We start from the raw sequence: 15,558 nt of genomic DNA, 5'->3' as shown, positions 1-15,558 counted from the left end.
AGGCTTTCAGCCTTTAAAAAAGAAGCCAGACCAGGTCGAGTTTCAGTGTCACTGGTTACTAATAAATTCAGCAATCACTCGGCTAAGAGGAGAACTGCCACTCTGGGATTTCCCCACATTCCAAAGTTCACGAACGCAATCCACATCAACATTTTTCTCTTTGCTCTATCCAGGCTTCTCCCTTAGGAGGAAGACTTCCCAGCAGAGTCCCCAGGAGAACGGCACTCGCAGCGCCCTCCTCTTGTCCCAAAAACTTATTAATGGACAGAGATCTTAAAGAAACCAGAGTTCTGCACAGATACTGTGCGTACAATACAATACCAAATCAGATCATTTATTCTGTACCCGCGGTAGAAATGCTTCTGACTCCTGGATGGACGCCTTCACGGATTCTCCTGGGGGATGAGAGAGAAATCACTTACAAAGCTGAAGGAGAACTGAGCCCACCCCCATGCTGTCTGGGTTCCTCGAGTTCCCTGCTGTTCTCTTCCCTTATTTTCTTCCCCTGACTGTCTCTTCTTTGCTCAGCTCTACTCAGCCTCAAGGTTCCAAACTCACACCAAAGAATCTAACAGATAAGAAAACACAGGGGGTAGGTAGAAGAACTGCTTAAATAGCAAGGGGAAATGCCTTTCTCCAGAAGAGGGCCAGGGGACTGATGGAATTTTTAAAGGGATAGGGAGACTCCAATAACCTCAACCCGACAATACCAATAGCTTTCTTCCCTGTGCTGAAACCGTGCGCAACGCCTACAGGGGACAGCCTTAGGGACTACTGAGTGGGAAAATTGTGCTTGTATTTGTCACTCATGCAACAGATGGCCGTGTTTTCTTAGTCCAGTGATATTGAGAAGTCATAAACTAAAATGGCAACGGCAAGATAGAGCGCAGAGAGCCAAGCAAATGTAGGTAAGCCTAAAGCCAATAATGTAAGGCGAAAAATGACTTCATTCGCTCAGAGAGGTGGAGAAACCACTAGCTTTGAAGTCATGAATGTCTGCCTCAAACCCTAACAGCATCACTGGGCAGCTCTGTGACCTCGGGCAAGGTTCCTCCTAAAATCTCAGGGTGTTTTTCGTTTTTAAACACCGAAGATGAACATACCAACATCTACCCTATAAGACTGTTATCAAAATGAGACCATCTAAAGTCAAGCAAAGAAAATGTCAGTATTTTCAAGGTTTGGGGAAAATGAGTACTTTCAAGTGTGTAAATTGAAATAGTCTTTTTGGGGCACCTGGCTGGCTCAGTCAGTAAAGCACCTGACTCTTGATCTTGGGGTTGTAAATTCAAGCTCCATATCAGATACAGAGATTACTTCCAAAAAAAATAAAATATTTTAAAAAAGAAAGTCTTTTCATTTATTTATTTTTTTACGATTTTTATCTATTTATTTGAAAGAGAGAGTATGCACAGTAGGCAGAGCAGCAGGGAGGGAGAGGGAGAAGCAGGCTCTCCGCGGAGCAGGGAGCCTCATGCGGGACTCGATCCCAGGACCCTGGAATCATGACCTGAGCTGAAGGCAGACGCTTAACCTACTGAGCCACCCAGGCGCCCTAAGAAACGGTCTTTTTAAAAAGACAACTGGCAATACCTTTTAAACCAACATTCTGCTTCTAGAAATTTATCCTAAGGAAATAACAGAGCAAGTATGCAAAAATATCTACCGAGTAATTGTTCATAATGGCCTCAAACTAGAAAAATACTTAAGAATCCACCAACATGAGATGAACTAAATAAATCATGGTACATATGATAGACGCTATCCATGTTAGGAAGGATAAGAAAGATCTTTATGTATTTGACATGAAAAGACGCAGGATATAGTAAGTGAAAACGGATTACTGAATAACATGCATAATACTAATCCCACGTACCTAAAAATACATGTGTGTGCAAATGCTTACACATATGTATGCTTAAAAATGAGAGTCTAGAGATATATAAATCGAATGTTAACAGCGGTCATCTGACCCTTGGGATTAAAAGGAAATTTCTATTTTTCATTTTGTCTTTAAGCAATCAGGGATTAAAAGAATTGAAAAAAACCAAACTATAGTATGCCCATCTAGGGTTAAAGCACTTAGTAAGAGCTTAATAAATTGTAGTGATCATCATTATCATCCAATCCAGATCTATTTGCAAGTCTAAATTAATATGAACGCTTTTTTCTTTACTAGCAAATAAACCAGATCCAGGCAAAAGCGGGTCCCTAGCTCTCTGAAGGACCACCATGGGCGCTGGGAGCCTTGCCCATCTCACCTGTGTCATTACTTTTTTTTTTTTAATTTAAGTTTAATTAGCCAACGTAGAGTACACTGTTAGTTTCAGACGTAGAGTTCAGTAATTCATCCACTGCCTGTGACGCCCAGTATCATTACAGTGAAGGAGAAGCCTGCATCAGGGTGCGCTACAGGAAGAACACCCATTTGTTTTTCATTCCTGTCCAAATCTACCAGGTCTCCTGCTTTCCTTTTAAACAGCTTTCGGAATGCTAATTCTTGCCACCTCACCAGTGTTTTGAGAAACATGCCGTCACTTCAGGAATAAATTCACTTCTCCGTAGCTTCTGCTGGAGAGCAGAGTATTAGGTGGGGGAGGACAGGCATGAGCAGAACCATCTGGTGAATCTGGGCAAACTTCGCAGTTTCTAGATGCAGGCAGACAGCATGGAGGCTGACTCAGAAGATTTTGGCAAGGGGCCTGCCACACAAAGAAGGTTTCCATCAGGCCACTGCTCTGCTGGAACATTCGAGATCGCCATTGCACAAGGGACAAATTCCAAGCTCCTCGGGAAAGACTGAGCCCTCCTCTCCTGCCCGTGGATCCCTGCCTCCTGGAGTTCTGAAGCACAGTCAGCAACAATCCAGTGTGAGACCGAGTCTCAGCCTTCACTTCAGGGAGGCCTCAAGTCACGCAAAAGAAATACACCTTTTAAAAATTATGTTATGGGATCAAGTGATGATATTTAAGAGAGAAGACAGAGATCGTCTTCAACACAGGGTTGAAATGACTAGTTTTTTACTGTATTTTTTGTTTCTTCTTAGGAGTAGAAGGATGTCATCTGTAGAGTATCTAGATTTATTAAATGAGCTATAAAACAGAGACACCTGGGTGGCTCATTTGATTAGGCGTCTGCTTTCAGCTCAGGTCATGATCCCAGGGTCATGGGATCAAGTCCTGCATCGGGATCTCTGCCCAACAAGAAGTCTGTTTCTCTCTCTGCCTTCCACTTCTCCTTGCTTGAGCTCTCTCTGACAAGTAAATAAATAAATTCGTTTTTTAAAAAAAAACTGAGCTAGGGGTGCCTGGGGGAGAACGTAGGCTCAGTTGGTTAAGCAACTGCCTTCAGCTCAGGTCATGATCCCAGAGTCCAGGGATCGAGTCCTGCATCGGGCTCCCTGCTCCATGGGGAGTCTGCTTCTCCCTCTGACCTTCTCCCCTCTCATGTTCTCTCTCTCTCAAATAAATAAATAAAATCTTTTTTAAAATATATTTAAAAAACTGAGCTATAAAACAATATCCTAGTAACCTTCCTTCTTCCTGCTGCCAGATATTTGATTTAACATGGTTTGTTATCATGGCTAGATTAATGTTTAACACAGCCTGCTTATCGTTCCATTTCAGGAATAAATAGCACATCTCTTAAAAATATAGCCAAGATGATGAAGCTGTTGGAGTAGGAAGTATTTACATTCAAATAAGCTAATTCATTAAATAATTAGAAATGCCAATGGCTACATTTTAAGAATTTAACTGCTACCTACTTTGAGAGTTTAATCAGAATATGTAGATAAAGAAAATGGTCAACTCCAAAAATGCAACAATTTGTACTTGAGTTATCAAGCATTTATAAAGAATGAATATGAAGAGGGGTGCCTGGGTGCCTGCCTTTGGCTCTGCTCATGATCTCAGTGTTGGGCTCTCTGCTCAGCGGGAAGCCTGCTTCCCCCTCTCTCTGCCTACTTGTGATCTCTCTCTCCCTCTGTCAAATAGGTGAATAAAATCTTAAAAAAAAAAAAAAGAAGAATGAATATAAAGAAAAATTGGCCTTACTTTGAAGGTCAAGTTGTCCCACATTGAGTCTTTGTTCTTTAGTTCTCCCATTCTGGAGCTTCAAATATAAAGAATAAGGTCACATCCCCTGTTAGTTTTTTTTTCAGAGTCACTTTGTATCACACCTCTTTAAATATCTCCATAGAATTCTTACCCAGGAAAAAAATAAAATTATCACATTCACAGTTAAATTATCTAAAGAAGAGCTAGAACAGTTAACTCCATAAATCCTGTATTCTATTGCCAAAGAACAATGCAACTCTTTCTTTTAAAAAACAAAAATACAGTGAACATGCAGCATGCTAAATTAGCTTATTAGAATGTTTTAAAACAGCTCAATAAAGTGCGATGTTATGATATTGTAGAGTAGCTTCTAGTTAGAACAAGCTGTTGGAACATCAGACTGACATTCTACCTGACTCTTTAACACAGAGGCAATGTATGATATGATTAAGAATGGGAGTTCTGAAGTGTTGGTGAGGATGTGGAGAAAAAGGAACCCTCAAGCATTGCTGGTGGGAATGTAAATTTGTTTAAATACTGGGGAAAACACTATGGGGGAGTTTCCTCAAAAAGTTATAAATAGGAATACTATTTAATGTAATAATTCCATGGCTGGGTACTTATCCAAAGAATACAAAACACTAACTCAAAAAGATACATGTACCCCATGTTCATTGCATCATTACTGACAAAACCCAAGACATGGAAGCAACCTAAGTAAGTGTCTATCAATAAAGAACAGATAAGGAAAATATACACATATATACACACACCATATATATGTAATATATTATAAATATTGAAATAATTACATATGGAGTAGTATATATATATGTAATGGAATATTACACAGCCACAAAAAGGATGAGTCTGTACCATTTGTGACAACACGGATGGACCTAGAAAGTATTAAGTGAAATAAATAAGACTGAGAAAGACAAATTCCTTAATATATGGAAACTTTTAAAAACTGAATGAACAAACAAAAAGCAGAATCAGACCTATAACTATATAGAACACACTGATGGTTGCCAGAGGGGAGGGGGGGTGGGAGGATGGGCAGAATGGCTGAAGGCTTCCAGCTACAGAGTGAGTCAGTCACAGGAATAAAAAGCACAGCCCAAGAATACAGTCAATGATATTAGCTTCTATGGTGACAGACTGTCGTAGCTACACTTGTGGTAAACATAACATAATGTATAAATTTGTCAAATCACTACGCTGTACACCTGAAACTAAGGTAACATTTTGTGACAACTATACTAAAAAAAAAAAAAAAAAAAAAAAAGAAAGAAAGAAAAGAAAAGACAAGACAGTGGGGAGTCCTAGACCAGACAAATCTGTATGCTTGAGCAAGTTATCTAACCTCCATGTCTGTTTCTTTATCTTCAAAATGAGGATAATAATAGTAGCCATCTTATAATTTTTTGTGAAGATTCAATGTACACAAAGCACTTACCACAGTGCTAGTTATTGTTTTTCTATAATGTCTAGTTATTGGGTTTCTTTAATGCCTAGCTGCGCATAGGCCACATGTGGGCTTGGTTCTTAAAAATCAGTTACAAAAAAAAAAAAAAATCAGACACCAAAAATAAAAACAGATATCAAAAAAAAAAAAAAAATCAGATACCAAAAAAAAAAAAAATCAACTACAATTCTGAGGACTAGAATGAAATTAATCAGAAAACGAAATATTGAACCGACCCTTTCTCTTCTCAGATGACAGGTCCTTTGTAAGGTACATGTACCACATACGGCCAACCATCTGATAGGTTCAGCTTTCAAATGACAGTTCTCTGAAGCTACCCTAGCCGAAAGAGAGAAGTATACTATTCATTAAGCTGTGTCTGTAGTTGTCTTTGTGTCTAAATGAAAGAAAAACATGTAAGTTGCTTTTGGTCACTAATCACAAGTGACTTAGCCAGAAGCTGAGAGTACTATACAGAATTTGGAACCCCACTTGGATATGCCTTCAAATAAACATAGCTACTAAAGAAATATTAACGTCAAATCAAAGCTCAATTTAAAAAGCATCGCGTTGCAGAGTGTCACAACTTTCGTATTCTATAATATGTTGTATCATGTGTCATTTAATGCCACTGCAATTTTTAAAGCACTTTGCATTTTTGTATGTACCTCCTAATTTTATGAGAAATTCACTGAATCCATATGCCACAGTGCCTGCAGACTAATAAGCAAATTAATGACCAGGGTCGTCTATCAATAGAGCAAATTAAAGGAGAAATTTAAATACAGAACACTTGGGTTCCCAATAGGCTACATAGACCGTGAATATAAAGACTTTCATCAACAAAACTGAAAGGCAGTAGTAAAAATATGGCAAGCTTTTAACCCAGAGTGGCAGTATAATTTGTATCAGATATACGCTAGTAGAAAAAGCTCAGAAAATCTGGGATCTTGAATCCTAAACCAATTTTGTTTCACGACTCGGTTCAGAAGGACAAAAAGGAAGTGTATTTGATTCTTTTTTTTAAAAATGTCAGATACATTTAAGTTATGGCATGACTGGCACGGAGCTGATTAAACTCAGCATGGTATAGAAGGGAAGAACAAGGGCTCAGCCAGTTCTGGTGGTCCACAGAGGTGGGCAATCACCTAATGCAATTCAGGCTTAAAGAGTCTCCTTTTTCGTTCGATGAGGGGGTTGGACAGTATAATCCTTAATATCCAATTAGCTCTGAAAGTCTAGTGCTCAGCGTTATCTCACAGCTCACATTCTTCATGGAACTATTTCTATTACAGGGGTAGTTAATGTTTTCCTCACCCATGTTTGTGAGAGCTTTTGTAATTTGACCATGAACTTGCACTGTGACCTAAGACCTAACTACACGTTCCACAAATCTTTATGAGGATGACGCTATCCTACTAGGATTAACTTCTCAAGATAAAAAACTAACCAAGGATAATTATGAGAATACACTACACCCACTTAATAACACAACAGCCCAAAGTTACTATGTGATATTTATGGTCACAAATCAATTAATCAGTAATAGAACACAGTAACAAAAACACTTCTGCTGAAATTGTTAAAATAAGCCCAATAATAAGCAAATGCACAGAGAGGTAAATATGAGAATTATTTATTTTGAATCATTGCAGTAACAATAGGTTGGAAATGATCTAAATATACACACCCAAAAAAGGGTTATATACAGATAAAATTATACAGACGTATCAGAAAGCAGATCCATATGAACCCATTAAAAACAGTAGATCCATATGAACCCATTAAAAACAATGGGTTGTTTTTAATTAAAAGACATTAAAAGACAATGGGAGAGGGGTGGCATGCGTAGACTATTTCTGGAGGTTTACATAAGAAAGTGGTTCACCACAGCGGTCTCTGGGGAAAGGAACTGGGATAAGAGAAAACATACTTTAAGAATCCTTTTAATACATCTTGAAATTTTTGTTCATGAGAATGTACTACTTACTTATATTTTAAAAGCTAAATTTTCTAAAGAACAAATGAACAATGATTAAAAATGTTCAGCTGTGTATGTGCAGGTACACACACATGCATCAAAGAAAGACTAGAAGGAAATCTGACAAGATATTAACAGTGATTATCTTTAGTTAGTAGGACAGAAGTGATTTATTTTCCATCTATTTCTCTGCATTTTCCAAATTCTCTCAATGAACACAGGTTGGCTTTGTAATTATAAGAAGGTACACATTTTTTTTAATGTATTTTTCTACCACATTTTTTTCAGACATTAAATGAAGTACATGCTATGAGAACATGCGTACTTTTATCAGCATTCTGAAACCGTTTCTGGAATTCCGTACATTTGCTCCAGACTCACCCTTAAGTTACATGAAGGATCCTTAAGACTCAAATTTCGGAACGATGCCTGGAGTGCATTTGTATAACTTGTTTCAGGTCCCTGAGCTGTAAGCAGAGGAGAGGTATTAACTTAAGATGTATAAGTTACTGTCAAATGACTATTCAACAATGGCTCAGTTTGGTCCATCATCCATCTTTCAGAATACCCTGAACTTTATCTAACTACCTTACCAAATTCAAAAGATCAGATCAGATGATTCCCCCACTGTCATTAAGAAAGGACTAGAAATGCTACACCGACCCTTGATCTTTTATTGGTTGCCTGGGAGGAGGAGAGGTCTGCAGATCCCTGGGTCTCAGCTATGACCTTGAGGCTGTGACCCTATGGTGGGAGTAGACTGCCAACAGAGCCCAAGGGGGAGGCTGAATCTAAAAGACAATGGGGGAGGGGTGGCATGACAAAGCAGGCCACTGTGAGTTTGGTCCCATTTGTGGAGGGTACTGCAGCTAGGGGATCCCAAGGGACAGGATGCCACCCGGAGTTGAATGGGGGTCAGGCCCAACACTGGAACAAGACAGCAGGGCTTGGCACACACTCGGAAGCCCTGCATGTCCACGATGCAGCCAGCCTGCACAGAAGATCACACTCAGCATTCCGCAGAGGGCTGAGACTCTGTGATCATGGGTATGGGCTGATGAAGTCAGCAGATCTGGGACAGGAAAGCTAGAAAGGGGTGTGATCTCTAGCCACAGCCTAGTGGGGGCTGTCGACGCTCAGGTTCTGCTCCCTCCACTCCACCAACAAAGGAGTCTTTGCCAACCAAACCTCAGAGGCACGGGGTACTTTCCTTAGGCCGCAGAGAGGCCAAAATCCTACTCACCTGACTGCTTGTATTTCTGGATTTTTGTCTTCAGGTCTACTCTGTGGATGTTCTTCAGGCATTTTTCTAGTAAATCCAACTGATCGGGAGCAATCAGATTTAGTTTCTCTAATTCGATCACGAGATCCAGGAAACTCTGAGAGAGCAACCAACAAGAAACAAATGTCAGGAAGGCAGACTCTGAAGCCCCAAGTGCAAAACCTCAGGCTGTGTGATTGTAGCAGCAAGGAAATGTGACAAGGGGAGCCCCTTCCGTGATCTTCGGCGATCCTAAACCAGACCTCTCTGTTTTATAGTCCCTCCAAGGCCAGGAGCAAATGACACTCCTGGATTTTATTAAGAAAGAGGTGGGGAAGTCTTCTGGTGGACAGCCCCTAGGGAGGTTGGGGATAGACACGTGGGCCATATTATGTCATCAAGAAGTACCACGAGGGGGCAGGCCAAAAAAATAAAATACTCCTGACGTTATTCTCTTCCAAAAGGCCTGACGGATATTCTACTGAAAAACTTTAAGGGCTTTCCTAAAAAAAGGGGAAGAAAGAAGATAGCTGGAGGCCAGTTTCTACTAGAAAAATCCCAGTGATGTAATTTTGAAGTTCCTAAAATATTTTAGTCAATGCTGGACATTCCAACTCGATCTGACTCAGGAGGTGTGAGGGGGTAAAATTTAAAAGTTAGGGTATGCTAGTCACTTGCTCTGGACCAAAGAGATTCAGAAAGAACTCTATTTCAGAAATAGGCACCGTTTTGGTTTTACTTCCCTTCTGTTTAACATTTGACTACGGAGGCTCTATGTTTATTTTTTTAAATCATCATCAGCATGAAATTGCTCTAAATGATTGGCAGGTAAGTTGATTTGGGACACCAAACAAAAGTTCTATTTTTTCATTTTCTTTCCTATTCAATGCATTTGATGACGGGGGCATCCGGCCACCCCGTCTGCCTAGACTTCAGAAACAAAACTACGATGATTCAAGAACATGAGGAAATTCTCAAGCAACACCTCACCACCTCACCAGAGTCCTCAAAGGCAGGTCCTTTAAGAACATATTGTCATAATCTAGAGACCTGAGGTTTTCCTGGCCTGTCCCTAGGCCAACAGGCTCACATAGGGCCACAGGGAATTCAAACACTTTTCCAGCAATTACAACATCCCTGAGATCTTGACTGCTACCTAGCTTCCAGCCCCAAATCTCTCCTTTTGCCACTCCCTGAATACATGAGTCACAAGAACCTTCCCCCACCCCATCTCCATATGGAGCCTAATGACTTCGCACTGACCTCGGGCTTGCTGAGGGGAAGCAGATGCCGTGGGAGGGCAAGACGGGAGTGGACTCGTGCTTCCCACTTGTTTGCACTCAGCACGAGCAGATGGACTTCCTAACCCTCCCAGATGGTCTGTCAAACGGGGGAGAGAAACTGATGCCTAAATCAGGCCTCTGACTTTTATAGAAATAAGGATAAAATACAAGGATGAGAGAAACACCCAGGGCCACCCTATTTCCTCTCAACTGAGAAACCAGTTCTCTTCCTATCAACGGTATTAAGGAAATAACTTCCTCTTCTCACTTCCAACCTTCACCCTCAACTTGGGCCTTCCTACTCAGGGACACCGCACCTTCTGATAGGCTCTTGGGAACACGAACCAAGAAAAAGAAAACTTACCTTATCCTTGGCTACCTTTCTCCGACCAAGATAATCCCTCATGAGGAAAAATAATGAGGACAAATCAGAGTTTTCCAAATTGCCACCGATCTCTGTCATCAGCACCCTGTAAACCAGACAAGTTTCTTTTTTAGTAAATTCAGATAGAATCCTAGTTAAAAAAAAAAAAAGAAACAAGAGCCTATGCCTCCACTATGCCAGTAAATGGTTAAAAGGCTAGTTCAGGCCCCCATTTGATATATACCCCCATAAAACAGAAAGCCTAGGCCACACCAGGAAGATTATCTTCGGGAACTCAAAAAGGGTATTTGTCCTTCCCCTGCTTTCCATAGGAAAGAGTACCTTTCTTTCCAACTAACTGCTCTAAAAACAACTCAGAGAATAAAAACTTCCCTAAAGAATCCCCTAGTTTCCCCAGACATGATGATGAAATAAGTGAAGAACATATATGACTAAGAAGGAAGACAGAACTAGAATTCTAAGTGATCTCTGCTTTACAATCCCCCGGGGGATGCTGATGCCGAAGACCCAGGGACCATACTTTGAGTTGCGAGCTTCTAAAGGAAGCCATCCCTGGGATGTCCTGGCCACTCTTGAACTCGAAGGGTAAAAGGCATCGAGAGCCTGGGGATTGTGACCATAGGTGTCTTGGTCTAGAGAGCTCCTCCTGAGTCAGTCACCTCTGCGCTGGGGGGAGCCACCATCACTCTTCGTCTGAGCTCCCAGGACACCCTGTGGTTGGCATTATTGCCTTGACATGGTTCTCATTGCTTCAGAAGGCTGTTTTCCCCATTATACTTTCAAATTCTTTTTTTTTTAAGATTTTATTTATTTATTTGACAGAGAGAGAGAGAGAGATCACAAGTAGGCAGAGAAGCAGGCAGAGGGGGAGGGGGAAGCAGGCTCCCTGCTGAGCAGAGAGCCCGATGTGGGGCTTGATCCCAGGACTCTGAGATCATGACCTGAGCCAAAGGCAGAGGCTTAACCCACTGAGCCACCCAGGTTCCCCACGCTCTTAAATTCTTGACGATAGAAGATGCTTCGTCCATATGGCTCTAGCGCTTACCAAACACCTGGCATGTGTTGACCCAAAAAAAAGGCCACTGAACAGATGCATCGATGAATCTAGCATCCCAATGCCCAATCTCTCCACCCAAAGGCTCTGAGAACTGTCCACACTCACCATAGCAAGGAGACAGGAAACGGAGAGTGCCCTAACTTGTTCACTGAAACCCAGTGCCTCCGAAAACGTGTCAAGAGCATCACAGACGTCGTATGATTGTTGAAGAGGAGAAGACAAGGAAAACTAACCAGAGCAGTAATACTGAACATGTGCATCTGGAGGGGGCTGCATAGTTCTAGAAGTACTTCACGAACTCCATTAGTACAACTGATCTCCACCAACAAACTTGTGAAATCGGGTTGCGTCTTTTTTTTTTTTTTTTTTTTGCTTTACAAGTGGGAAAAGGAAGACCCAACCAATGTCAGTGGCAGGCTCAGCCCATGTGGTCTGTCATTGGGACTTGAAACAGGCCTCTAGACCTCAAGCTGCAGACACTTCCCAAGGCCTAGACCGCTTTCAGCTCTCCTTAATAGAGTTCTTGGTAATACACATCTTCTCCAAATAATGTGTACATTGGTACAACTGAAGGCTGGTGGTCTGGAGAAAAAGGAACCGTTAATTTAAGGTTACAGGGTATCTTCCTTTCTCCAGAAATGCAGCCTTTCTTGTGGCTTCTGTGCTTCTCTGAACCTCCCAAGAGAGTAGAAGGTAAACAGGAGGGGGAAAAACTAAAGTAAAGAGGACTCCTGGGACCACTCCTCTCAGAACTGAAGGAGGCCTACAGCTGGTTAATGGGGGGGGGGGGAGGATGCTCGTCCTGCACCCCTGGTCCGCTGAGCGTCAGGGGGCAAGGACCTCAGAGGAACTCACAGAAAGGGAGCCCACCCCACTAACTACTTCAGCAGGGGAAAGACCAAAGCAGACTCAGGAGGAGGTCACAGAGCTCTACAAAGGTCAGGAAGATCACTGTCAGACTTGTTATTTCCTTTCTCAGAATCTGCCAGAATCTGCCAGAAAATAACCTAGGAAAGACCACTGCAGATCGCACGTTCAGGGGATGGCAAGAATTACTATCTGAGTCGTTCTTCTCTCGCGTTCTATCCATCAAGCAAACACATGCTACCCAGCCCTTCCACTTTCTTTATGAGCTTCTACCCAATTACTTCAAGCAAACGTGGTCTAAGAATTTGAAGATTTCAAAGGAATGAAGTAACATTATAAGGCAGTTGAATCTATGGGTCAAGGAGGTGACAATCCCTGCATTTTCTTACGGTCCTCATTCCTCTTGTTCGTAAGCCGGGACCACCTCACTCCCTCTCACCAGGTCCAGCCTGGGAATTGCCCATCAGTTACCTGTAGTCTGAAATAAGGCCAGGGTGCCTGAGCAGGTGGGCCTCCACTGCCCTTCTGTCCATCTTGAAGATCCGCTTGAGCAGGTCAAACCGCCTCACTCTGTAGAGCAGCTCAGCCAAGCCCATGGCAGACAGCACTCCTCGCTCACTTAAAATATCCAGAAGGTCCCTGACATTAAGCGGAGCAACATCGGCAGCCACGTCCCGACACAAAAAAAGCAGCACTTTCTTCTCGTCCTCATCAAGGGCCTCCTCAACCTGATGGATGACCTCAGTAGACATCGTGCACAGTGTCGTTCCAAAAAACTGCCAAAATAAAACTCCACTCTAGTCAGTAAGAGGCCATGAGGCTGCTGACTTCGTTTCTGATGGTTTTCTTCATGTCTTCCAAAACCCTTTCCAATGGAGTTCTGTGGTTGAAAGGCAATCTTTTACGTCCTCGCAACAAAGTAACTTCTGTCTCCAATTCTCCAATTCAAGGTAGAGGTTCTTGGTCCTGGTCTCTCTAACCTAGCAGATTAGATAGACCTTGTTAATGTCTATTTAAGGTAAACAGAAGCAAGTGATTGAAACACCAAGCCAGACAAAGAAGATAACCTAAATTTTAGAGGAAGTGAAACCAGAAACAGATTATCCTCCAAAAATCCCACAGGCTTTATCAGAATTTATGAGAATGTCAAACACGGTAGGAAGAAAATCACAAATGAGAGTGGTTCATCACTAAATGGTATATGAATAATCTTGGTGGGAGGAGGAAGAAGAAAAAGCCCAGTGACTAAGCGGCTCAAGCAACTAGAAAAACTGGTGTCACAGGGTTAACTCTCAACTGAAGTAGGTTTGAACAAATACGAGTCTTGACAAGAGACCTTCTACAGGGGATCAGAACTACTCCACCCTCCTCTCCCGGTCTCCTGCTCTGAAACTCCTCCTGAGCAGAAAGAATCTCTGCAGAGTCCAGGGTCATTTTCACAGCTTCATCGGGAATGCTCACTGGACGGGGCCCCTTTAGCTGAACGAAGGCCCTTGTCAAGGTTTGATCATGGCTTCAGACCCTGAGCCCCCGGAAGCGGCAGAGGCCCCTCACTCTCAAACAGCGCTTCCAGCCAGCAATTATCACAGGAGTTCCTGATGGTATTAGTGGAAGAAGGAAGTAGAATGGAAACTCTGGGGAAGGTTCTCGCTCCCTGGGGCTGGACTTGGGTGGGAGCAATGGGAGGTAATGCCATAGATGTATTCTTAATTGTTCCATTGAAGCTCAACCTGTTCTTTTTCAAAATTTACCTTGCAAATGGCAGCCGCGGTTTAAAGTTTCATAGCAATAAATAAATAATAAATTTTCATTGCTATATTTTAGGTTAAATAATCTCTTGTGCTCTGAGAGAGTATCTTGTCTATTTCTACTAGAGAATATTTAAGGTTAAAAGTTTATCTTAGTAAAAAATAATCATTATTATTATTATTATTGCAAACAGAACCCCACTGTAAGTTGCTGTTACTACATATTTATTTGTGTACAAGTGTATTTATGTACACTTGTACATAGCTCATACACTTATTTATGAACTATATTTAATGAAAAGAATACTGAAGTTTTTTAATTTATTTATGCACAATTCCAATCCACAATAGATTTGAGGCATCTTGTAATAGCAACACTAAATATAAGAAAATTTTTCTATGAGATGAGGGGAAAAGATTAGGCTAAAAAAATCATTAGGTTAGAAAGTCAAAATGGGGTGGAAAGATAGAGAAGACAAAGCAAATATGCAGGCCAGAAAGGCCTAAACAAATGTTAGCAGACTGTTAATTTGTCCCTGAGTTTCCTGGCAGTCAAAGCAAAAAGTGGTATATGGAACATTAAGTAGTTCTTGCTGTCAAAGATAAAAAGACTAAATAGATTCTTAGAATAAACACAACTTTCCTAGAGATCCACAGTTCCCCATCAATGAAAATATTAATGAGTATTTTAGTGTCTGAAAGTAACAAAATCAAATTTATTTTAAATTTTATTTTACTTTTCAAAAATTTAAAATATTTTATTTTAAAGTAGACCATCTGGGTCACCTGGGTGGCTCAGGTGTTAAGCATCTGCCTTCAACTCAGGTCATGATCCCCGGGTCCTGGGATCGAGTCCCTGAATCAGGTTCCCCACTCAGAGGGAAGCCTGCTTCTCCCTCTCTCAGTCCCCCAGCTTGTGTTTCTCTTGCTGTGTCTCTTGTCAATTAAATAAATAAATAAAATCTTAATAAATAAAGTAGATCATTCATTTATGTCTTTCACGTTGGCCTTCCCACAATCAGGTTAAATGGGTGAGTTCTTAATAAAAACAGACATTTTACCTTATGTCTACTTGCTAATCAGTATTGGTGTGTCTTTGCCAATCCCATGCCCACTCATCCAAACCTCACGTCTATACAGCCGTTATGAGTAACTGGAGAGAAATGGAATTTACTAAATGACTGCTCAATGAAAGTAGAAAAAGTGGCCCTCAGACTACTTTTATTTTTTTTTTAATCTGAAAACTTAGTAACAACTTTATGCATTCTAGAGACCCTACGTTCATACTTTATTCACAGGCTAACGATAATATAACTATTTCCATGGAAGGAAGTCAAGTACTTATTCTATTGACCACAAGTCACAATTCTATTAGTAGTCATTATAAATCCATCTATAAAATATTTTATACCCACCAGAAGGTATAAAATAAGTAAGAGGTCATTAAACA

At 41.2% G+C, this 15,558-nt stretch overlaps 1 protein-coding gene across 10 annotated transcripts in view; it reads right to left on the bottom strand.

Annotated features, from left to right (window-relative positions):
• Positions 1–15,558, bottom strand: part of CFLAR (CASP8 and FADD like apoptosis regulator) — a 43,408-nt gene that overhangs the window by 11,738 nt on the left and 16,112 nt on the right. For 8 of the 10 annotated variants that reach the window (XM_004764161.3, XM_045078548.1, XM_004764160.3 and 5 more), the window contains 6 exons: positions 12,832–13,340; positions 10,416–10,521; positions 8,751–8,886; positions 7,889–7,974; positions 4,056–4,113; positions 346–395 (listed from right to left, as the gene is read on the bottom strand). In XM_004764161.3, the coding sequence (XP_004764218.1) occupies positions 346–395; positions 4,056–4,113; positions 7,889–7,974; positions 8,751–8,886; positions 10,416–10,521; positions 12,832–13,112 (717 nt within the window). In that variant the 5' untranslated portion in view covers positions 13,113–13,340. The other 2 variants (XM_045078550.1, XM_045078551.1) reach the window with 2 other exon arrangements.

The sequence above is a fragment of the Mustela putorius genome, unplaced genomic scaffold, assembly GCF_011764305.1.
Source record: "Mustela putorius furo isolate JIRA1106 unplaced genomic scaffold, ASM1176430v1.1 tig00000275_pilon_pilon_pilon, whole genome shotgun sequence".
Classification (NCBI taxonomy): domain Eukaryota; kingdom Metazoa; phylum Chordata; class Mammalia; order Carnivora; family Mustelidae; genus Mustela; species Mustela putorius.
This window is presented reverse-complemented; position numbering and strand designations above follow the sequence as displayed.